This window comes from Sitophilus oryzae, unplaced genomic scaffold (assembly GCF_002938485.1).
Source record: "Sitophilus oryzae breed Bouriz unplaced genomic scaffold, Soryzae_2.0 scaffold_1693_pilon_pilon, whole genome shotgun sequence".
In the NCBI taxonomy this organism is placed as follows: domain Eukaryota; kingdom Metazoa; phylum Arthropoda; class Insecta; order Coleoptera; family Curculionidae; genus Sitophilus; species Sitophilus oryzae.
The window spans coordinates 972,363-998,319 of NW_022146383.1; the positions used below are offsets into that span (position 1 = coordinate 972,363).

Here is a 25,957-nt window from a genome sequence, read left to right on the forward strand (position 1 = left end):
GACATACATGCAAGAAAACCAGACACTTAAACATAGACATAAAATAAACTACAATGTAAATGAAAACATTACAATGTAAATATAAAAAAAACAAGTATATGATAAAAAGACAACATAAAAAACGTATGTACGAACACTATACATATATTAACATCTAGATGCCCTATCCGTTCCAAAGCTGATGGAGAAGCCTCCAGAAAGTCCCTCCAGTCTTCACCATAAGCGCGTAGGTTGCACACTCTAGTTATGTGATGGATGGTTTGGTGAGAGGATCCGCAATCACATTCTGGGGAAAGTATTTTCCCACTTATAAAGGGAATCCGCACATCTTCCATGGTCAGAGCGTATCCTATTCAAAGTTGACCATGTTTTCCGGTTTAGATCGGTACCCGGTGTCTGGCAATAGTTATTTTCGAACCAGGAGTATAGGCGAGCATCGGCCATTTCTCTCCATAACTGAAGCCACTGTTCCCGAGAATTGTAGTTACTGCTTTTTAGTTGTTTAGCTGTTCGCAAAGGTGGATTCCTCGACTTAAGTCTATTCACCTGTAAAGCAGGAAGTGTTTCATGAACCGGTAGCCTTGGGGTAGCTATTATTTTATCAAATTCTCTAAGAAGAGCCTCGTTTCTGCGTAGATTTGGAGGTAGGATGTTACTCAGAACTGAAAGCCAGTAACTAGGTGTGCATCTGATTGTCCCTGTAATCACTGGTGTTGTTCAGCTGTCTGTCTACGAGATTTGTGTGGTGGCTATTCAACCACACTGGTGCATAATACTCTGCCACACTGAATAGGGCGGAGATTCGAAGTGTTGTTGCTTTTGCACCCCAAGAAGTACCACAAAGTTTTTGTATAATGTTGTTTCGTGTTCTGATTTTACCAGCAACATTTTCTAGGTGTTCTCGAAATGAGAGTGTACGGTCCAGAGTAATCCCCAGATATTTTGGATAAACGGTTAATTTAATCGACTAATCATAAGAAACCATTTTTGTAGAGCCGTAAATTTCCTACAAAACCATAAATTGCTCGTAGCATCACAGATTAGGTATCCTATAAGTATACAGATAAAAATCTTGTCCCTAATTCGTGGTACGAAAGTTGACGATGTGCAAACGAGACAAATTTCCTGTGCGCAAAAATAAACTCGCGTAAAATAACAATAAACAGCGTAATAGAGAGATATCGCTAAACCGAATAGCGTGCATGGACGTTAATAATGCCAGGTGTTATTTCCTTTACGTGAGGTGGTATTAACTCTCTTCATTTATAGTTATCGGATCGGAAAGAATTCTGATCGCGTGGCGTCCGCTATTTAAACTTAACCTAACTTTGAATTTAAAACTTAGAAATTGTTTTGTTTACTAGGTATTTTAAAACTAAAGGGCTAAATTGCTTATTTCCAGTGCTTTATTGTTCAATTGTCTGCCAGTGGGTTTAGGGCAACAAGCAACAAATTCTCTTAGAAGGAATAAGTCGTCATCTGCTGTAAACCTAAGACTCTTTATAGGTTCTTTAGTATTGGAAGAGGTGGAGTCCATATTTTGGACCATATTTATTTAATTAAAACTAATCCCAGCTACTTAAATATCAAATTACCTAATAAAACTAAAGCAATAATTCAAAACAATTCAAACATAACATAAAATAAAAGATTTCGCCCGCCGGCTCCGGTTGTCAAATACCCGCACATGCCCATTTAAGCAATTTTTAAACGTTATCAGAGGTTATTTAGAAAGAGCGCTTGGTGTAATTGATCCGCAAATTACGTCAGGCGGTAACGTTATTAGCGGCTGTTGCGTTAAAAATTGACTCGCGCATATCGTAACCATGATAAGGTACGCGTAAATACTGCATGACGCTATTCGGTTTTCCGATATCTCTCTAATAACTGTGCCGGTCAGGCGCTGTGCACAATTTTAGAGGCCATAAGTGGGCGTGCTATGTGCGCAAACTAGTCACCTAACTAGTGCCCGATTCCGAAAATTGGAACCACGAAAAACAATAAAGAAAAAACAAAGATTATAATCTGTATAATCTGTGGTAGCATAATGATTTTTTGTTAACGAGCTATAAAATTCATAAGAAAAAAAATCTGCCTTAAAATCATCAAACTTCAACCTTTAATAACTTTCGAACGGTGAGGTTTACAAAAAAATTGTAAGATACCTTTTTTGTAGAGAATTCAATTTCCTACAAACATATGAAAGGAGATATTTTTTCCAAATAGTAGATACCGAGATATAAATTTTTCTGTCTAATAATAAGGAAAAAATAGAAAATTGAAAGGCGGGGACCTTCTTATTAAAATTAAAAACTCATACTTGAAGAGAATTTTTTTGAGGTGTCTACCAATCTTTTTTTCAGAGTATAAAGTGAAAAAAAATAGTCGATTTTTTAACCCACCCTAATATGAATAGTTAAAACATATTTTGGAGTTATTGTTGTTTTAGATCCACATGTCAGAATTGCCGGTAGAGCTGATGATGTTCAAATGGCCAAAGAGAGAATACTGAGCGTTCTGAATACAAGGGTAAAGCTTTATTTTATTATTACACTGTAATATCATTGTAGTATCATTATTTTATCGATTCCTACAGTGCAACAGAGTGACAATGAAAATGGACGTGAGCTATACCGACCATTCCCATATTATTGGCAAAGGTGGACTGAGTATCAAGCGTGTCATGGAAGAAACCAGGTGTCACGTCCACTTTCCAGACTCAAACAGATCAAATCCTAATGAAAAAAGCAACCAGGTGTCTATATCTGGAGATTTGGATGGCGTCGAAAGAGCTAGATCTAGAGTTAGGGTAAGACCAGAAAAAATGATGTGTCTACTATGTGCGCATATTTGATGTGCTACTTCTTATTAACAGCTATTAAATTAAAGGATTTGAATATCACTTTAATTCGTCAAATCGAGGGTTTGTTTTTATCCTTATCCGTTAACTTTAAAACACTCTGTGCAATAATTTCTTTCGAACGGTTATAATATGCCAAATACTAAAGTTTATAAAAAACTGAGTTTGCAAATTAAAGTTGATATAATTATACAGGGTGGCTCATCGAAAACGTTCCGCAAGGCATAACGGCCAGGGTATTTTTTTTCGAAAAATCCAAAAACGCGTCAATTTTGTTTGTGAGGGGGACAATTTTTGCCTCAAAAATGATTGCAAAATCTTTAACCCTCTAAGCGGTGGTGTCATCCCCCATTTTTTTTCAAATGGGAAGGGGGATCAAGTGGTACCGCATTGAAAAGGGCTTTCTATTCTCTATACTTTCCCGCTTCGTTTTTGAAAATCGGTCGAGCCATTGAGAAAATATGAAGGATTGAAATTTGAAAAGTTTATTTAAACATTTATCAGAGTAAATGATAAGGATACATTCCTTCGACCAATTTGCTGTTTTTTTCTTATTATTTCTAGATGTTTACGCTTTTTTTCATTTGCCATAAGGTTGAACAATCATGTGCGGTAGTTGCTAGATAGCTGTTCTGTGACTTGTGCGTCGAAGTTCTTCTCAATATCGTTAAACTGACCTACAATAGGATTTCCAAAAATACCACCCCACAGGTTCAATTTCTGAGGGTTTTGTGTGTGCACCTCGTGATAAACCCTGGAATTGTCCTCAACCCAGTACCGACAGTTGAGCCGATTAACTACATCGTTTAAAAAGAAACTCATCCGAAAAACACACATTAAATAGGAAATTATTATCATTCGCCACTCGGTAACTCATAGTTTCACAAAATTGCAAGCGACAATCAAAATCGTGTTCGTTAAGTTCTTGTACCAACTGAATTTTGTACGGGTGGAACTTGTGTTTTTTTAATATCCTTTGGACACACAGTAGGCAATATGTCCAAACCAAGTTGCAAAAAATAACATCCACAGTTAGCATTTATGGCAATAACATTAGATTGGAAAGATATTAGTTAAGAGGAAACCACATAAAACTAACAAAAAACCTTATTCGGAGTCTCTTACGACGGGCTGTAAAACGAACTTTGCGCAAAACCTACATTTTCAGTTAATTTGTGTCCAATAACTGCCTTTTTTCTACAATTTTTTAAATAGTAGGCGTTGCATTCAAGTGACACAGTATTATAACAATTGAATCGGACGACCTTAGCTTGCTGTCAATAATTATTGTGAAATTGTCATAATGTGTTTTACGTAGATTCCCGGTTGCGGTAAATTTAATGTCAAGGTAAGTAAAAAGGATCTTTTATTTTGATTTTTTGGATAAAAAACTAGGTAAAGGTCAAAGTAGAACATAATCATTTAAGGTTTTTTTGATAGTGGCATATATTCTATCTTAGAAAAGTTAAGTCAAAACAATCGCAAAAATCGCAACTTTAAACTTATTGGAAGCGTATGTCTCCCATGCGTATGTGTATAGTAAGATCCTTTATGTGGATACTTCTCATAAATTAATTGTTATAGTAGCTAGAGAAGAACTTGAAATATAAAGTTACGTAATTTTTCTCAAGATTTCCGAAGAGATATGTCATAAATGTCAAATAACATTTTTTGACAAATTGACAAATTTTGACAGTACCTAATTTTTAAATTAAATGAAATGGATTTTTCTTTCAGATTTAAAAATATGCACTTCGTGACCATTGCTTCCAGCTGTTATAAAACAAAATATCAGTAAATAGTAGGTGGTAAAATAAAATTTAGATATTTTTAATAGGTATAAGTTCTGTTATTTTCTAAATCGTCATTGTTTAATTCTCAGAATATTGTTACTTATTTAAAATATAATAATAAAATATTGTTCACATATTGTCTGGTATTATTAGAGACCCAACTTATTCAAATGACAAACAATCTTGAATAAAAGTTCGACTGGATTAGTATACTTAGGGTTTTCTTTTATACATTGACACCCTTTATCTTTTTATTTGACGTTTCCGAAAACTGTCTCAAATGAAAGTGGTTTTGAATAAATTTGCCAAAAAAGTCTATTTCGCATATCCAAAGTGCTTCAAAAAATCTGGGCGTGGTTCAACTATCTTATTTCAAATTAGGTATAGGATATGCTACATAAAAGTAGTTAGGATTTTTAGGAGAAAATCAAAAATATAAATAAAAAATTGGGTACTAATTTTAAATAAGAAAGTTGGGCCACGCACAGGATTTCTAAGGCACCCGGTATATGCAAAGAAGACTGTTTTGAAAAATGTATTCCAGACCATTCAATTTTTATTCAAGACACTTTTTTCGAAAACGTCGAATAAAAAAGATACAGAGGATGTCAATATATATACCTAACCTAACAAACCCTGTATATGCCGGAGGAGTAATAATTGCTCAATATTTGTCTGTTTCATCTTGGCTCTGCCAAAAATCGTAAAATTTAGTGAAATGTAAAATATTCTTACCGCATTTTGGTAGCTGTATTAGTCAAAAGATGATTTTTCCATTTTATGAATCCCCCCCACCACCCCCAGCCAATCTCAAGTCAGCCAAAACTAACTGGGTTCATGGGCTACTGGCATAGAATGTTTTTACCAAATTTGAATGAAATCGTACAATAAAAGAATTTTTGCAACATACTTCTGGATTTTTGCCCACTGTGGGACACTTACGACGTACGATTGGCGTACGATTCACGCCGGTCTCATTGGCTAATTTTCTTGTACTCAGCGTACTCTCCATGGAAACTTGGCCCAATACGAATATCTCCATAGCTTCATTTACTACAGGATTTTTTTGCCTCTTTTTATTCATTATGGAACAGTTTCGCGAATAATTTTGCCATAAAGGTGTTTGTCAGGATAGCGTTCATTGGTGGCGTTCAAGTGGTCGAAGGAACTTATCCTTGCTCTGATAAATGTTTAAATAAACTTTTCAAATTTCAATCCTTCATATTTTTTCAATTATTCGACCGATTTTCAAAAACGAAACGGGGAAATATAGAGAACAGAAAGCTCTTTTCATTGAGGCGCCACTTGACTCCCCTTCCCATTAAGGGCTGGGGGATGACACCCCCGCTTAGAGGGTTGAAGATTTTGCAATAATTTTTGGGGCAAAAGTTGTCTCCCTCACAAACAAAATTGCCGTTATGCCTTGCGGAACGTTTTTCGATGGGCCACCCTGTATAGAGTTTGCTAACAAATTTATGAAAATAGAGCTAAAAATAACAAAAAAATAAAACTTCAAATTTGACCAAAACCTTCTCCGTTGCGTTTTCTTTTGCAACTGAGTATATTTTGATTTTATTGTGCAGGAACTGATCCCTCTGATTTTTGGCTTCGAACTGCCAATAATGTCAAAGAACGTGGACGTAAACTCACCTTACGTCACCAAGATCCAGGAACAGTACAGGGTACAGGTTATGTTCAAAACTAGACCCAAATTGCACGCTACTCTGGTCTTGGTAAAAGGTCTGGAGTGGGAGGTATGCCAAGTCAAACATGCCACCTTGCTGCTCATGGAATACATGTGTGACAATCTTGCTGTAAGTATTCTGTTGAGAGGCCTTTAATACTCATTAGCCCCATATGTTAGCCCTCAATACACCAGAAGATTCGGCCTGCGGATCCGGCCTTCGCCAATTCTGCACTATTTTAAAAAATAACATAGGAGTTTCTTAGCTCAGGAGTTTCTTCAGTCCATTTTTGATTCTTTTGGAATAGCCATGCATGTAGGCATATATCCAAAACCAGTTCTAGTACTATAGACTACGTGTCATCTTTTGATCCTAACTCCATCGCCTGCAACGTCTTTAGCTCGGGTCTCTCTGATCATGAAGCAGTTTTAACTAAATTTTCGATAAATTCCAAAATCAAGAACGCCCCTCGTAAATTATGCCGTATTTTTTTCAGAAAAAAATGCTCAAAAATTCAGTCACTTCTGTAAAACAACCAACTGGGATACTCGCTCTTATGATGTCGACACCGAATTTTCTATTTTCGTAAAAACATTAACCAATCTAGCGTTCAAATCCTTTCCTCTTAGGCCTATCAAAAATAAGCATAATAAACCTTGGACCACTAAAGGTCTACGCATATCTTCTAAAAACATGCGTTCATTATCTCAATTAAAAAATTCTCAGACAGTCTCTTCTTCCACAATTACGTCAAACTATACAGAAAAATTTATCATAAGACTATAAAAGCCGCTAAGGACCTTTATTATAATAGGAGAATAGCCAATTCTGGTAATGTTGCTAAAGAAACATGGTCTATTGTGAACGATTTGAGAAAAAAAGCTTCTTCGTCTAGCGATATCTCTACCTCACCTGAGAACCTTAACGATTACTTTGTAAATGTAGCGAAAAATTTAACTAATACCATATGTCCTTCTCATGATTCACAAACTTACACAGTTTCTTTTTTTCGCCCGTAGTTTTAGAAGAGCTTCGCAGTACAATTAATACCATCAAAAATAAATCCTCTTCTGGGACCGACGGGCTAACTTTAAAAATGTTTTCGAATCTGCCAGAAAGCACTCTGAATCACCTAACAACTTTAATAAACATGTCGTTCCAAAATGGTATTTTTCCAAAATGTCTTAAGACGGCAATAATCATTCCTCTGCACAAAGAAGGAGACAAAGATCAAGCTTCTAACTATCGCCCAATTGCACTTCTTCCAACGCTATCTAAGATCATAGAAAGGTTGGTTAAAAGAAGGCTGGTATCTTTTCCGTTTAAGTACAAAATACTTACTGAACATCAATTTGGATTTCTAAGCAACAAGTCCACAAATGACGCTATGTTTTCCCTCCTTAATAAAGTTTACTCCAGCCTAAACAACCATCCTTCTACAGCAACAATTTTCTGTGATTTTTCCAAGGCGTTCGACTGCGTAAATCATATAAGATCCTAATTAATAAACTGCAGCACTATGGGTTCAGGAGAACATTTCTCGAATGGTTTAAGTCATATCTGAGCAACAGAAGTCAACTTGTGAGGGTGGATACCACGTTGTCTTCTAGCAAGCCAATAGAATGTGGAGTACCACAAGGATCAGTACTAGGCCCTATTTTGTTTCTTCTTTTTATTAACGACATTGCTAACATAAACATCAATGGTAAAATATGTCCTTTTGCGGACGACACTAGCTTCACTTGGAGCAACAAGGACGTACTTCATAGGATTATATCAAATGACTTAATCACCATTAAATCTTGGTGCGATTCGAACCTCCTGAGTCTCAACATTTCTAAAACTAAAGCTTTGTCGTATAAAAACTCGTTGCAGTCTTTTGTACTTAACAACACCACCATTGACGTCGTAAAATCTGTCGCTGAGTAAAACTCTTCCTTCCTTATTTATATCTGAAATGGGACATACATATTTGAAGCTTTGTCGAAAAATTGAGCTCTGCCTGTTTTGCATTAAGGTTTGTTTCTATGAGCTTAACTTGTTAGTGGCTAGAAGCTGTTTATTATGCACTTTTGAGTCGCCCCTCAAATTATGCCGATTCCATTCTGGGGTACGTGTTGTGCGACTCAATTTGACTTCACATTTTCAAGCTCCAGAAGAGAGAGCTGTTCGATATTCACTGGGACTAAACAGCAGAACTCATTGCCAGGATTTTTTAAAAAAATTAAAGATATTAACTCTTCCTTCCTTATTTATATTTGAATCCGTTTGCCTAACACGTAAGCATGTATCAGCTTCTCAAGAAAGGCCATCTCACACTTATCCACTCAGGAACGCGGAGCAAGATCTTTATCTACCTACCCTACGCTCAGAGTTAGTTAAAAGTTCAATATTATACAACTCGAAAAAAATGCACAATCACCTGCCATTTGAAATCAAATCCATAACATCATTTTCTTTATTTCGCAAAGCATTGAAATCTTATTTACTAGACAAGGCTTTCTACGCCGTAAATGACTTATATTTTGATAATCGAATTTGATCTTGCAAACACTGGTTGATTTGCTATTACTATGTTTACTATAAACTTACTAAATATTTTTGAATCTTATTTTTATTTTTTTATTATTTGACATTGTAACAAATTTATAAATGTTTATTTTAAATAATAAGACTGACAATGTGATTTGTATACTTCTTTTGTATTCTCTTTTGTTTGTTTACTTTACCTTTGTCTACAAATTGTAAAAATTTTTGGACAATAAAGGCATGTATTTATTTATTTATTGTTAGATACCAAAGATTTGATGTTTCAGAGCCAAATCCCAGTACAGATGTCGATGGAAATCTCGCCCCATCATCACCAAATCGTCCTGGCCAAGAACCACACCAACTTGAAGACCATCATGCAGTACACCAGCTGTCAGATCATGTTTCCCGATGCTCAGGACCCGAACATACCTACTTTGAAGAAAAGTAATGTGACTATAACTGGAAATATCCACAACGTGTACAAGGCCAGGCAATTGCTGATGGGCAGCTTGCCATTGATCATCATCTTTGACTTGCCTGATGACGTGACAGGTTTAAGAGTGAAAGTAAGGGTTCATATATGTTTGTTATCAAAAATGATATAGTATATTTTTTTTGTGGTTCATAAAAATAGACCATTTTGCACGTATCATAATCATTTTTTGTTAAAGAGTTATAAGATTAAAACTTAAAGAGCTCATACTTGGAGGGAAGTTTTTTGAGGTGTCTACCAACCTGTTTGAAAAAAACAGTCGATTTTTTTGATCCACCCTAGTGCTCATATTATTTTTTTACTTTTTTCTTGATTGTAGCCTGAACAGATCAGCGAAATCCAGTCTACTTGCGATGTTGTGATCAACATTAGACCTAAAGCTAACAAGACAACAAAAGCTTGTGTGATCAAAGGAATTGAACGACTTGCCAGTAAGTTAACACTTACTTTATTCTACGAGGCATTTTATTTTATCCTTTTTTTCCTTCTAGCTAATATCTACAAAGCCAGGAACTTGATTTTGGGTGTGGACTACATCACCACCAGAGCTGACGTTCCAGCCTCGTACCACATGCCAAATTTGGCAGTTTTGACACAACCTAACGAAGTACTAGCCTCGACCAATGCAGTTCCAGCCATGTCTCCCTTGCTGAGTCCTCTGGTTTCTTCACCAAGTTGGTATTTCCCTTCACCAACAGTGAATCAGCAAACTCATGCACCACCCTTTGTTGGTATGACACAGCAACAGCATTTTTTCCCTAGCATGAGCATGGTACAGCATAATTCTAACAGCAGTGGGTAAGTTTATTGCCTTTTTTTTTAATTAATTATTACACAGGGTGGTCCGAACTGTGTTCCGGAAACTTCGGCAGCATATTCTGCAGATAAAAATACTTCAAAAAGTTCTAAAATGTGTCTTATGAAAAATCGCTACGAGTAACCGTTCTCAAGATATTTAGGATGGAAATAGTCAATAATACATGTCATTATTGACAAAAAATAAACATGCTGAGTAGATAGTTATTTGACTGACATAATGACAGTAATAATAAATTTTTCTTCGAAAAACGATGATAAAACAGTTTCTGTTGAACTTTTGTCTTAAAAACAGTTCAAATTTATGACTTCAGTTTAATAACTATTTAGTCAAGATGTTTAATTTATGTCAATGATGACAGATATTGAGAATTTGGATTCCAAATATCTCGAGAACCATTACTCGTAGCGAAACGTACCAAAAGACCTTTTTTTACGTAAAAAACGTCGTAAATATATATTTTTACTCAATAGTTTTATACAGGTACGGACAAAAAAGTTATTACTCTTCAAACCAGTTAAAAAATTTGACATTAAAATTAAATTTCGCATGTCAAAAAACCACCAGACACCAATTTTCATCCAAATATTGACGTTACTTCAGAAATTATTTGGAAAAAAATCGAAATAAAAGTGAATCTTCTACACCCTGTATCTCCGAAACTAAGCATTTTAGGACATGCATTTATACGAACTTTTTTACTTATTCCTACTGCTAGTTTCAGACCACCCTGTATGCACTTGTTCTTTTTTTTTAATTATTATTTATGAAAAATTAGATGTAAAAAAAACGTAAAAAAATAAAGACAACAAATGTTTTGCACTGGTCGGTATTGGTCTTGGTCTTGCTTTTTATCCAAGACCAAGACCTCAAGACTAAGACCAGCCTCTCTTAAACAAAAATAATACGTTGTTCGACAGGTACCAGTCAGCAACCCCAAATGTAATGGACCAAAATCAGGAAATGCTCAACGCCAACAGTAGTTCTTGTAGCGCCAGTTCACTGTCAACTATATCCAGCGCAAAAAATAGTCCTGTCCAGCCTGTATCGCCCAATTGTTACAGGAACTATCCTGAATCTCCTGCGCATACTCAGTATAGTCATAGCAGTACCACCAACGGTAAGTAAAAAGAGTATACTTATTTTAAGTCACCTTTTTTGCTGCTATTCTTCATTGTTTACGCTATCTGTTCTGTACTAATAAATAAATTAGTCGAATCAAAACAATTCACCTAAATTTTTAGCTCTTTAACTCAAACGGTTTTTGAGATTTTCAAAAAAACTCTTTGTTCAATTTTATTTTTATTTTTACAGTAAAATTCAAAATTAATTAATGATGATTTTAGAAAAAAAACTTAAAAGTTATTAATTTTTTTCATATTGTTCCACCACTTCAAAAAGTTCTAAAAAATTCCTGAGTGTGAAGAAGTATAAAAGACATTTTCTGACAATTTTGTAGTGAGTGAAATATTTCAATAAGGTTAAAAAAATTAAGATTTTAATTTTCTTTTCTCCGCTAAAAATCGGCTTTTCGTTTAAGAATCATAATCATATTATTTTTTCATGTCTTGGACTTCCAAGAATTAGAAAAAAAATCATCATTAATTAATTTTGAATTTTACTATACAAATAAAAATAAAATTGAAAAAACAGTTTTTTTGAAAATCTCGAAAACCGTTAAAGAGGTAAAAATTTAGGTGTATTATTTTGATTCGACACCAAATGGATCCCTTGGGTGCGAGTCAAAAAAAGCCGCGGGGGCAGATTTCCCATATACAGGGTTGTTCACCACATACGACACGGAGTATTGTAGCTAAACGGCTAGATTTTTACAAATTGTAAGTTTTGGGTTCGTTGAAGGACTATTAGAGCTACAATTTAAAAATATTTTTACAAGATACAGAGTGTCCTAAATAAATAAAAAATATCAAAGTTGTATTTTTTAAATGGAACACCCTATATATTATTACATTTTTAGTTTCTACGATTAAAATAAAGGTAAATTTGATTAACGTTTATTACACTTAAACCTTACCGTTTTTGAAATATCTTCAATTTTGTGAAATTGCAGTATAAATTTTAAGGCTTCATTTCTCCGAGGATATCAAAGTTTTTAATACTAAATATTTACTGAAATTTATTTATTGATCAGTTATTGTATTGCAATAATAAAAACTTTACTACCTTATACAGAGTGTCTAAAAATTTATTTTAAATAATTTCTAGCTTCAAACGCCAATAACTTCTTTAATTTAAATAGAATACCCTGTATATTTTAGGAGAATCAGATGCACAATTTAATTGTCTATCAAATTGCATTATACCATTTTTTACCTATCCCTTCAAGTTTCCGTAGAAAATGCATTTTCTTGTAATTTAGAACTCATTTATCAATATACCCATGGAATACTGACATTTTAGATTATTTTTAAAGATTTTTAAAGAATTTTTAAAGAGTACAGATACTAATATTGTCGATATAGTTCGTTTATTTCATTAACAAATTAAAAAAAACTGTTTAAATATTTGTTAAAGAGGACCAATTAATATGATTTCAGTATTCAAACTACATTAATTGACTGTTTGCGTTGATTAATAATAATTGCTCCAAATACTAAAAAACTGAATTATGTATGTGTATTAGACAGTGTGGTAAAAAGTAACACCTTCAAAATTATATTTAATTTGTTGACAAATGCTTATTTATAACAACAGAGACGTTCATTTTCATAACTTATTATTATATTGATTTCTGATTCAAATCCACATTTATTTAGAATAATTTATTAACGAACACAATTAAGTATGTAGTTAATTAGTATTTGGGCGGAAATACTGGTGGTATATTTAATTAATGGTATACTTTTTATACAGATTTAAATAGTTTTCTTTTTAGCATACAATGGGTTAGTAATATTATCGTTTTAGTAAAACGATAATATTAGTAGTCTGTACATTTTGTACATTTGTTGTTATAAAATAATCTAAAATGTCAATATTCCATGGGTATATTGATAAATGAGGTCTAAATTATAAAAAATGCATTTTCTACGAAAACTTGAAGGTATAGGTAAGAAATGGTATAATACAATTTGATAGACAATTAAATTGTGCATTTGATTCTCATAAATATACAGGGTGTCTATTTAAATTAAATAAGTTATTGCCGTTTAAAGCTAGTAATTATTTTAAAAAAAATTTAGACACTCTGTATAAGGTAGTATAATTTTTATTATTGCAACACAATAACTGAATCAATAAATAAACTTCAGTAAATATTTAGTATTAAAAACTTTGATATCCTCGGAGAAATGAAAAGCCTTAAAATTTATACTGCAATTTCGCAAAATTGAAAACATTTCAAAAACGGTAAGGTTAAAGTGTAATAAACCTTATCAAATTTACCTTTATTTTAAGCGTAGAAACTAAAAATGCAATAATATACAGGGTGTTCCATTTAAAAAAATACAACTTTGATATTTTTTATTTATTTGGGACACTCTGTATCTTGTAAAAATATTTTTAAATTGTAGCTCTAATAGTCCTTCAACGAACCCAAAACTTACAATTTGTAAAAATCTAATCGTTTAGCTACAGTACTCCGTGTCGTATGTGGTGAACAACCCTGTAAATCCGGCTATACCCTTATAAGTCCGATGTCAGCCCTTTTCGGCTAAAAGAACTTAAGTCACGTAGATGTAGTTTAGCTCAAACATCTTTGGGTTAGTTTGGTATGTTATGTTCACGGGTTCACAGTGGCTAAACTTGATTTTGACAGTTTTGCTATTATAGATAGGGTAGTCAATTTAAACTTAATAAAAATAGTACATTGGTTCCAAATTGCAACGTACATACCTGTTTTACAATTTTCTGTTAAGTGTTTTCTTATTATATCAGTAATATACGTTTATTTGGACTTACAATGGTTTAGCTTTTATTCATTTTGACATAAATAGGGACTTAATATAAGTTGAGCTTAATATAAGTAAAGTCCTGTAAATGTTTTTTTTTAATATAAGCTTGGTACATTTTCCGCCGGTGCTGCCACCATCGGAAAATATCGTAAACAACTACTATATACAAATACACGGGTTTAAATAACGAGTATACGAAATGATTATTATACAGGGTGTTTCAAAACAAATGCGAAAAACTTCAGGGGGTGATTCCTTGTTCAAAATAAAGGGTAGTTTGCTTCATAAACGTTGGGTCAAAAGTCAACCATTAGGGAGATATTGCGGTACAAAGATGGCGGAAAAATAATGTTTTTATTTTTTATCTTGAAAACGAAAAGAGATAGACTAATAAAATTTTATGGAAGCATTACTGTTATGAAAACACACTTTCTGGTAATTTTTTTACTTTTTTAAAATGAGCGGAAGGGGTTGAAATAAACTACCCCTATCATTCTTGTTAACAAAATTTAAAGAAACATCTTATCAATCACATGCAAAAAAATTAATTTGGATAGTTTAGTTTGTTTAGAAACTTTTTTATCTCTGGTATTTTTTTGATAAAACTCACCGATTTGAAATTAAAAAATAAAATGTAAAGCATTACATGTCAGGACAAAAAAAATTTTCTGATAAAGAATCTAGTGGGCTGCTGTAATTTTTTTAGGAAAAAATCTAGTCGGCCGCTGTTACTTTTTAGGATGTTCCTAATATTATTTTATTTGACATTACTCTACTGCAATACGTTATTATCTAGATGATTATTATTATCGTTATCACTAGATTCTTAATCTAAAAATGTTTTTTGTCCTGACATGTAATGCTTAATATTTTATATTTTAATTTCCAATCGGTGAGTTTTATCAAAAAAACACAAGAGGTAAAAAAGTTTCTAAACAAACTAAACTATCCAAATTAAAGCATTTGCATGTGTTTGATAAGATTTTTCTTTAAATTTCGTTAACAAGAAAGATAGGGGTAGTTTATTTCAACCCCTTCCACTTATTTTAAAAAAGTAAAAAAATTACCAGAAAGGGTGTTTTCATAACAGTAATGCTTCCATAAAATTTCATTAGTCTATCTCTTTTCGTTTTCAAGATAAAAAATAAAAACATTATTTTTCCGCCATCTTTGTAGCGCGATATTTCCCTAATGGTTCACTTTTGACCCAACGTTTATCAAGCAAACTACCCTTTATTTTGAACAAGGAATCACCCCCTAAAGTTTTTCGCATTTGTTTTGAAACACCCTGTATAATTATTCTAGAAGTGTTAGGAAGTATAATTTGTGAAAATTTTCAAAATAAAAATAAAAAAATAAATATTTTGATATCCTCAGAAGGTCTAAGTTTTATTATAATTTATTATTTCAGTTAAAAAACTTATTAGATGAATTCAGCTACGGTAACGAGCATAATTTTAATTACCAGTTTTGCTAGTGGGGCATAATTGGAGCTATTTCGGCTATAACAAAAATTTTTATAGGTACATAATTTAATTTTAGAAGATAATTCAATTAGTTTATAAAGCATTTAATCACTAGTTGATTAAAAAAAGTATACCATTAATATTACAAATTATATTTTATCCTCTCATAGTATACAGTGGTGGCCAAAAGTATGGAAACTTTTTACTTTTTAAAATATCACAGAAAATATTGCTATGCTTAAACTCTCAGGAATATAAATGAACAGCTTATCAGCAAGTAAAACTATTCCAAAAATTACACAGCGAAAAAATCTGTTTAGCAGTTTTTGTAGGAGAACAATAGATTTCTTGTAGCCAAAAGTATGGAAACCATAAATAAATACATTAAAATTATTTAGTTTAAGCTGATAAACGGTACGATTTGCTTCAGATAAATATAAACATCATGCCCAAGTCTAAATATTTCTGTACGGATTTAAAAAATAAAATAGTTGAATTATACAAGAGCGGTTATAAACAAATTCAAATAAGAAAAAATTTAAACATTTTAAAAGGCACCGTTTCGAAAATAATTCGTAAATTTAATAAAACAGGTAACGTTTCAACAGCTTTTAAGTCAGGAATACCAAGAAAGTTGTGCAACAGGACAATGAAAGTAATGAAGAGAATATCAATGGGAGATCCAAGAAAAACATCCACAGACATTTCTCGAGAAATGGGTGAAAGGGGAATATCGGTGTCTGCACGCACGGTGAGAAGAATGGCATGGGACTTTTTGGAAGAGTTGCGGTGAAGAAACCACTAATATCAAAGAAAAATAGGATGGCCCGCTTTAAATTTGCTCAAGATCATCTCACCTGGTCTTATCAGAAATGGAATATTGTACTGTTTAGCGACGAAAGCAAGTTTCAACTGTTTGGTAGTAACGGGAGACGTTATGTCCGAAGACCAAAAGGTACACGGTGCAGCCATAAGTACCAGATGCCTACAGTAAAACATGGGGGTGGGAGTATAATGGTATGGGGGTGTTTTTCTCGCTCAGGTGTTGGTCCTCTTGTTAAAATTGATGGGATAATGGATCGTTTTTTGTACAAAGACATATTGGAGAATAATATGCTGCCTCATTCTGATGAAGAAATGCCACTCAGATGGTTGTTCCAGCAAGACAATGATCCCAAGCACAAATCTCGGTTTGTTCAAAATTGGTTAAATGAACATAATGTTCCACTAATGGATTGGCCCTCACAGTCTCCGGATCTTAACCCCATAGAAAATTTATGGGACCATTTGGATAGCAAAATTCGAAGCCATTCTATTTCAAATAAAAATGAATTATGGGAAGTAGGCTAAAAACTGAATGGGCGGCCATTTCCAGTAAAGATTGTACGAGATTGATCGATTCGATGCCACGAAGATGTAGAGAAGTAATTAATTCAAAGGGATATTCCACTAAATATTAGTAATTTTTATATTATCTTGAATTTTAATAAACATTCTTCTTAAGTTTCCATACTTTTGACCAAGAAAATATACATAATTTTTTATATATTTTTTGATAGCTGTAATTTTTTATTTAAATGTATAAGGTTTTGTAGGAAATTATTTGTAGGTCACGATTATATAAGTCGTTTTATTTCATATTTTAATTTCTCAGCATAAATGACAAATTAAAAAAGTTTCCATACTTTTGGCCACCACTGTATGTCTATTTAATTTTTTGACTATGTAACGAGCACTTTGTTTACTCACTTGTTTCGTCGAACTGCTTGAATCCATTTTTGCTTTTGAGCAAATCGGTGTGAGAAACTATAAAGCTATAAAATGTTGTTTCGGGAGAGTTGAATATCCGGGAAAGTTGAGTTATTGAATGTTATTGCACCCAACAACGCCTTAATTACGCTCCACTTTACGCGTTTACATTTTTCGGCAATATTATTAATCTCACTCCAAAAAACTTTGGTATAATTTATTTAAAAAATTGTTTAACATTTCATTTAAGTTCAAATAAGTTGTTAATTTGTTGTAATATAATTGTCGCTTCTGGGGTACAGATATTGATTTACCTGTTTTTGTAAAAGTTTCAGAATTTGCCACAGCATTATCTGAAATGAACAATCCGGGAGAGTACCATGGACCAACTCTGGACAAGAAAATGTCACTGTCACCCGGAGATTTGACACCCTATGAGTACGAAAACAAGCGATTGGCTGGCTTAAGAGCAATGCAGGCTTTACCCAACCCTGGAAGTATGCGAGTACCCAACAATTCCTGGTCGGGGTACGGTATAAGCCAGACCAGCCCGGGAGGGTTCCTGGTTGATAAGTTTAGATACAGGGTAAGCTGTAAATATGGTACAACATTTTTTTAAATTTATACTTTTTAAAATTTCAACATAGGAAGATGAAATTTGGAAGCCCAACACACCGCGTCAAAATAGTGACATGATGAACATGCCGTCAACTTCCAGTTCTGCTATGTTGAACACTAGCAACCTTTTGGATCATACTCCAACTCACGTATGGAACAGGGTTAATTATAATGGGTAAGTAGTTCACATTTAGAAATATTGACATAAAATACCTTTTGATAAAAACATCTATACTAATATATAAAATTCTTAAGTGACTCACTGATTAATCACGATCCTGCTCAAACCACTCAAGCTCAATTTTGGCATACAGGTTGATTCTAGGGTGTAGAGGTTCGATAAGAAGGGATTTTCCGAAATTCCAGTTCCAAGAGGGTGAAACCACCTCTCAAATATTACAATATTTTTTATTTAAAAAACGCTTAAACGCGTATATTTTATTTTGTTTTTTTTACATATTTTAACATTTTTTAAAAATGTATACAGGGTGTTTCGAAAAATCTGGTCATTGATTAATCACGATCCTGCTTAAAGCGCTTGACGTAAAAAGCTGATTTTTGGGAAAACGGATTGACTTTAGGGTGTAGAGGTTCGACAAGAAAGGATTTTTTGAAACTCAAATTCTAAGGGGGTGAAACCACCCCTCAAATATTAGAATATTTTTTATTTAAAAACTGGTGAGTTTTTCGGAAAAACTCTTAAACACGTGTATTTTATTTTGTTGTTTTACATATTTTAAGATTTTTTAAAAATTTATACAAGGTGTTTCATAAACTATGACCATTGAGTAATCACGATTCTGCTTAAACTGCTTGACGTTTAAAGCTGATTTTTGGCAAACGGATTGACTGTGGGGTGTAGAGGTTCGATAAGGAGGGTTTTCTCGAATCTCAAATTCCAAGAGGGTGAAAACGCCCCTCAAATATTACAATATTTGTTATTTAAAAAACGGTTAGTCTTTCGGGAAAACGCTTGGACAAGCATAATTTATTTTTTTACATATTTTGAAATTTAAAAAAAAATTATACAGGGTGTTCCGAAAAGTTGGGAAATTGATTAACCACGATTCTGCTTAAACTGCTTGACGTAAAAAGCTTATTTTTGGCAAACGGATTTTTCGAAAGTCAAATTCCAACAAGATGAAATACCCCTCAAATATTACCAAGTTATATAATAATATCGCCATATTGTTTTTTCTCATGCTGACATAAATGTGAGAAAATTTTATCCAGTTTGTATGTTAATGGAAATTCTTGCTTTGCTTTATCATCAACATTACAAATGATTAATTCGACGCGAACGAAGTCGCGGGTACACGTTAGTACTTTTCATAAAATATCTTAAACAACATAGATAATTCCTTTGGGTAGTTTGCCACTTGTATTGTAAAACAAGTTGGTCCACGTTGAATTAACGCAGCGGTGTTTACAAAAAATAATTATTTTATTTTGTAGATTTTCTTACAGTGGCAAGTGGCAAAATTACTTTATTGAAGAGATGAATCAGCCACAGAGGTATCTTCTTGGACTGATTTTGTCTAAATTCTAAAAATTTTGAGCTTATATACTAAATAAAGGGAAATTTGATGTGACAAAAAATGGGTGCAGTCAAGCCTGGTGTTGCCCACTGAAGACGCCAGCATGAGTATATTTGATAAAAGTGGTTTCTATATTGTGAAAACTTTCATACTTAGATTGCTAAAGATGCTGGATGTATGAAATGATAACGGTTTCATTAAATTTACGCTTTTTAAATAACACGTTTCCTCGCGGACAACCCAGGTCTTCAACCATTTTAGTTGACAAATTTGAAAATCATAATTTTGACGTTCACGATTGCCACTTTCTAGTACGCCGTGAAATCTCAAAGTAGTTCACCCTGTATACAGTGGTGGCCAAAAGTATGGAAACTTTTTACTTTTTAAAATATCACAGAAAATATTGCTATGCTTAAACTCTCAGGAATATAAATGAACAGCTTATCAGCAAGTAAAACTATTCCAAAAATTACACAGCGAAAAAATCTGTTTAGCAGTTTTTGTAGAAGAACAATAGATTTCTTGTGGCCAAAAGTATGGAAACCATAAATAAATACATTAAAATTATTTAGTTTAAGCTGATAAACGGTCCGATTTGCTTCAGATAAATATAAACATCATGCCCAAGTCTAAATATTTCTCTACGGATTTAAAAAATAAAATAGTTGAATTATACAAGAGCGGTTATAAACAAATTCAAATAAGTAAAAATTTAAACATTTTAAGAAGCACCGTTTCGAAAATAATTCGTAAATTTAATAAAACAGGGAACGTTTCAACAGCTTTTAAGTCAGGAAGACCAAGAAAGTTGTGCAACAGGACAATGAAAGTAATGAAGAGAATATCAATGGGAGATCCAAGAAAAACATCCACAGACATTTCTCGAGAAATGGGTGAAAGGGGAATATCGGTGTCTGCACGCATGGTGAGAAGAAGGTTGGATGACATGGGACTTTTTGGAAGAGTCGCGGTGAAGAAACCACTAATATCAAAGAAAAATAGGATGGCCCGCTTTAAATTTGCTCAAGATCATCTCACCTGGTCTTATCAGAAATGGAATGTACTGTTTAGCGACGAAAGCAAGTTTCAACTGTTTGGTGGTGACGGGAGACGTTATATCCGAAGACCAAAAGGTACACGGTACAGCCATAAGTACCAGATGCTCACAGTAAAACATGGGGGTGGGAGTATAATGGTGTGGGGGTGTTTTTCTCGCTCAGGTGTTGGTCCTCTCGCTCAGGTTGGATAATGGACCGTTTTTTGTACAAAGACATATTGGATAATAATATGCTGCCTCATGCTGATGAAGAAATGCCACTCAGATGGTTGTTCCAGCAAGACAATGATCCCAAGCACAAATCTCAGTTTGTTCAAAATTGGTTAAATGAACATAATGTTCCACTAATGGATTGGCCCTCACAGTCTCCGGATCTTAACGCCATAGAAAATTTATGGGACCATTTGGATAGGAAAATTCGAAGCCATTCTATTTCAAATAAAAATGAATTATGGGAAGTGCTAAAAACTGAATGGGCGGCCATTTCCAGTAAAGATTGTACGAGATTGATCGATTCGATGCCACGAAGATGTAGAGAAATAATTAATTCAAAGGGATATTCCACTAAATATTAGTAATTTTTATATTATCTTGAATTTTAATAAACATTCTTCTTAAGTTTCCATACTTTTGACCAAGAAAATATTCATAATTTTTTATATATTTTTTGATAGCTGTAATTTTTTGTTTAAATGTATTAGGTTTTGTAGGAAATTATTTGTAGGTCACGATTATGTAAGTCGTTTTATTTCATATTTTAATTTCTCAGCATATAAATGACAAATTAAAAAAGTTTCCATACTTTTGGCCACCACTGTATATATTAATTAAAATAACAATTGCACGTTAATCCAAGTTAAAATTTGGCCTAAAGAGTTGTACTGGGTGCGACAAAATTAATAATGAACACTGATTCTATTCGGAGTAAAATGACTTTTTGTGCCTCGGCTGTATGTCGTGGTCAAACGTACAGTACCTCGACGCAAAAAGTATCATTTTACCCCTAATAAAACAATATACTATTGCCTACTGAAAAACAGGCAAGGATATAATAATATTTTTGTTTTGCCCATTTTGCAGTAACTGGCAGGACATGTCCTCGATACTGACCGCCCTCAAACTGGACCACTACGTGCCCGTCTTCAAGCAGCACGAAATAGATTCGACGATTTTTTCGACGCTGACCGACAAGGACTTGGTCGACATTGGCATCACCGCCTTCGGGGCGAGGAGGAGGATATTGCTGGCAATATCAGGTAATAATTTGCATCTTACCATAGATTGTATGTATTGGTTCTGGCATCATATTATAGAGTAAGATCCCAGAGCGATCAGACATAACTTATTTTCACAAGGATGAAACCTTAGGCTCTCAGTAGTGTTCTCATGTGCTTTGAATACCGGCATATTTGTGGGGTTCGTAGAATTAAAAAAAATTCCAAAATTTTTTTAAAAAAATTCCAAATTTTCAAAAAAAAAATCGAGCAAAAAACCTCATAATCATGATTATAACTTTGTGTATGTAGTTTGCAGTGCATCTTTAGCTGAAAATCTTAAAAAAAATCCTCATATGATCATTATCTGTAGAATCACCCAAATTTTTTTTTACACTCTGTATACTGATTTGTTATTAAATTACTTTTAAATTTACGCTGGGACTTCTGTTAAATTATTATTTTGTTAACAAAAATAAATGTATTTTTTGTATTTTTTCTGTCATTTTTCAGAAATGAATAAACGAAATGTACCATTTTCTGCAGCACCAGGAGCCGAAAGAAAAGGCTCGTCATCTAGTTCAAACGGTACCAACGGTAGTCCCAGAAACAGTACCAATTGGTAGAATAAAAATACATCAACTTTAATCATATAAAAAGATACCAAAAAGTACAAAAAATATCGTTAATATAACATTTCTCCTCAAAAAGAGAATATTTTTTTCTTTGTTAAAAACATTCTCAAATAATTAAAAACAGATATACTTATAAGTATTTTTTGTTTGTTTGTATATATTTCTTGTTGATAATTAAATATATTTTTTAAAAATAATTTAGAAATAAGATATTAAAATTAAGTGTTCTATATAAACTTTTTCCAAAAAAATACCTACATCAGTGTATTATATAGATTATAATCAAAATTACTGAATGCTAACCATAAAAAATGATGAAATTAACCATAAAATGACTTAAAACCACATACTATTGATATTGAAAATATTACTATTTTTCTATAGACCTACTTGATTCCTAACGAAAAAAACTTAACCATAAAAATGATTTATTTATTCTGAAGTATTACAAAATACTTTTTTTGTTTACTTTATTAATTTTTGATATAATATTTTTTAAAATTACTTTAGGAATAAGTTAAATTTAAGTGTTATTTTTTGTGCTTATTGCGAATTTTATTTAAAGTACATTAAAATCTATTTCTTTAAATGTTTTATCTTGCCCGGTAAAATTATTGGCATTTTCCAGGAAAATTCATTATTGAAAGTGCCGGAAATTATTCAGTTTTTCTTTATTTTTAACCAATTTATTCCAAACTGAAATTCATTTTCTTCAAGTAAATAAAAATACAAAATAAGTCTTTATATAACACCAGCAATTTTATTTCTTTAATTTTTTTATTAAAATTTAGTTTTAAAAAGGTAATAACTATTTTTTGTTAACCAGGAAAAACATCACAAATGTAATAATAATTAGTTTTGTTATAAACAACGTACTGTAGAACATGACAATTCGTTATTTTAACAAAAATATATCGGTAATATAATAATATAATATAAAACAGAATAGTTACTTGTAGAACCTCCGGGTAAGATGAAATATTTAAATAATATTGCTATAACAAAAAGAAACGGTGTTATAGTGACCTTCGACATGATATTCGATGATAATTTCCGTTGGGCTAATCGCTATTGTGTTACTTATTAAGAACTGATGCAAAAACTTGTCAAAAATGAATATCTAAATAGATAAAAGTGTTTATTTTTATATATAGAGCTCGACCCGACCCAAAATATTATCGATTGTTATTTCAAAGGGTACTGTGACACCGTTTTTTTTATCATGTATAGTTTAAACAAGCACCTTAGATGTTTCATTGTTTTGACTTGTGTTTTTCAGTGTTCTGAAATTGTTTCTAGAAAATTCTAAAGAAAAAACATGAAAAACCATTGTTATTTTCTTTACACTGCAAATTATATTCTAGAAATAAATCAGGAGACTATTTTTTTTAATTTTTGTGATGTATTTATTCCTATTTTTTGTTTATATACTTATATATGTACAATTTACGTAACATTTTTGTCTCTTATATGTATACTGTGTGTATATTTTGACAATAAAATACGGTTGTGATATTTTAAATGTTAAATTTATACAATAATAATAAGAAATAATAAACAGAAAAAAATTTTACCATATGTAAGATGAAACGGATTATTTATTTTTAGTATTATATACTCATAATAATTTTTCCTATTAATGTAAGCAAAAGTTTTGATTTAAGATGTTTTTCATTTGTGACAAGATTATTAAAAATTTAGGACCTAAATACGATATGATTTTTTTATGGAATTGAAACTTTTGTATTAAATTATTCTTTTTTTTGTATTAGTTGATCTCGAAATTATATTATTATTTATTTATTATATTAAGTTTAATTATTATTATTGTTAATATTCATTCACTTCATTGTTATATTAATTATTGTTGTTTAAACTTCTATTTAAATATAAAAAAATATAATTATTTAAAGATATGGTATTTTTATTTTCCCAATTATTATACAGGGTGGAGCCTTTCATACGACCCGGAAGCTCCAAGTAGAACGATAGTTTGTATTGAAATGAAATTTTGTCAGTTGATGTAGGTTAATTTAGTGTAATTTTTAAAAATATATAGAATTATACAGGGTGTCCCCAAACAAAGTTACATATATTAATTGTTTTTCGGATTCTAGGAAAAAAATAAAGGTGAGTTTTATTAAAGCAGCATATACTTAAAATTTAAGGATTTTGACATATTTCACATTTGGTGAAAATAAAGAGTAAATTTTAAATTTGGATAACAGCTACCTAAATTTTAGTTGACGTTGTATAGCCTGATATTTAATTACAGTAACCATTGTCTGTTAAACCAAATTGAAATTTCGCCCGAAAAGTTATACAGGGTGAGACAAAATTAATATGGAACATTAGTCACTTTTAAAAGCAAGTTATTCCTTTATTTTAAATGGAACACCTAGTACATCTTTCCCCTGTTTAATGGGGAATTTATATATCTTCAAAATATTATTAAGACTCAGACAAAGATTTTCCTAGATATATTTAATTTTTATGATTTTGCATCAGTAGATCTTAATTATTTGAAAAAATCTAGGGTGGCTGTGTGATATACCTTTTGTTAATTTAACAAAAATTAAAGATTGTATAGTAAAATACTCAACGGTAATAAAAAGATACGCGTTTAAAACATATTTTAATTATTACAGAATTAAAACTAGATATAAACCTATAATTATGTGACAAAATTAGCTAAATGAGATCAAATGCTCAAAATGCTTCCTTTCCTGTTAACTGAATAACTTCTATATCATCCTGTATATAAACCATCCGTTCAACGAACTTATTACACCAGTCTTCCACAAATTGCATACGCGGCACTTTTTCAAAACATCATTAATCCTATCCCCTCTATATTGCTATCCCCAAATCCATTCACATCCAGACAAGACGTTGAAGTGAAAAAATAAGAGTAAATCGGGAACATCTGCACATTATCTCAGGCCGGAGGCTCTTCCAGACGCCTCTGCGGGCCCCCCGCAGTTTGTTGATACGTGTTTCTGTTTAGGTTTGCCGAGAAAATAAATCCATCCCAAACAGATAAATAAAAACAGTACGCTGTTTATCTCCATGTAATCGGTAGTCCAGTATCCAGATTTATATTTGTTTAAAAGTATGTCTTGTATTTATATTCGTTTGTAAGTCTTTCGAGAATAATTCTAGAAAAAATACACTCTAGGTACACTGTAGTTTTTAAGACAAAATTCATACATACATACTTAAAGTCTTCATATTTTTGGACTAGTAGCTGTTCTAATTGTAATAATAAAATAACTAATAGTAATAAATAATAATATTTAATCTATACTAATATATAAAATCCTTAAGTGACTGACTCACTGATTAATCACGGTCCTGCTCAAACCACTCAACGTAAGAAGCTCAATTTTGGCATACAGGTTGATTCTAGGGTGTAGAGGTTCGATAAGAAGGGATTTTTCGAAATTCCAGTTCCAAGAGGGTGAAACCACCCCTTAAATATTACAATATTTTTTATTTAAAAAACGGTCAAGTTTCCGAAAAAACTCTTAAACGCGTATATTTTATTTTGTTTTTTACATATTTTAAGATTTTTTACAAATGTATA

The 25,957-nt window shown here is 32.2% G+C and overlaps 1 protein-coding gene across 1 annotated transcript in view; it reads left to right on the plus strand.

Moving 5' to 3' along the window:
* The window catches only part of LOC115881031 (protein bicaudal C), a 29,248-nt gene extending 6,777 nt beyond the window's left edge, over nucleotides 1-22,471 (plus strand). The window contains exons 3-13 of the mRNA XM_030898387.1: nucleotides 2,450-2,529; nucleotides 2,597-2,809; nucleotides 6,237-6,467; nucleotides 9,155-9,436; nucleotides 9,683-9,794; nucleotides 9,855-10,161; nucleotides 11,101-11,300; nucleotides 17,639-17,895; nucleotides 17,957-18,102; nucleotides 21,603-21,778; nucleotides 22,250-22,471. Of these exons, the coding sequence (XP_030754247.1) occupies nucleotides 2,450-2,529; nucleotides 2,597-2,809; nucleotides 6,237-6,467; nucleotides 9,155-9,436; nucleotides 9,683-9,794; nucleotides 9,855-10,161; nucleotides 11,101-11,300; nucleotides 17,639-17,895; nucleotides 17,957-18,102; nucleotides 21,603-21,778; nucleotides 22,250-22,362 (2,117 nt within the window). The 3' untranslated portion in view covers nucleotides 22,363-22,471. The remainder of the gene's footprint in view (nucleotides 1-2,449; nucleotides 2,530-2,596; nucleotides 2,810-6,236; nucleotides 6,468-9,154; nucleotides 9,437-9,682; nucleotides 9,795-9,854; nucleotides 10,162-11,100; nucleotides 11,301-17,638; nucleotides 17,896-17,956; nucleotides 18,103-21,602; nucleotides 21,779-22,249) is intronic.
* Nucleotides 22,472-25,957: the final 3,486 nt, after the last annotated feature.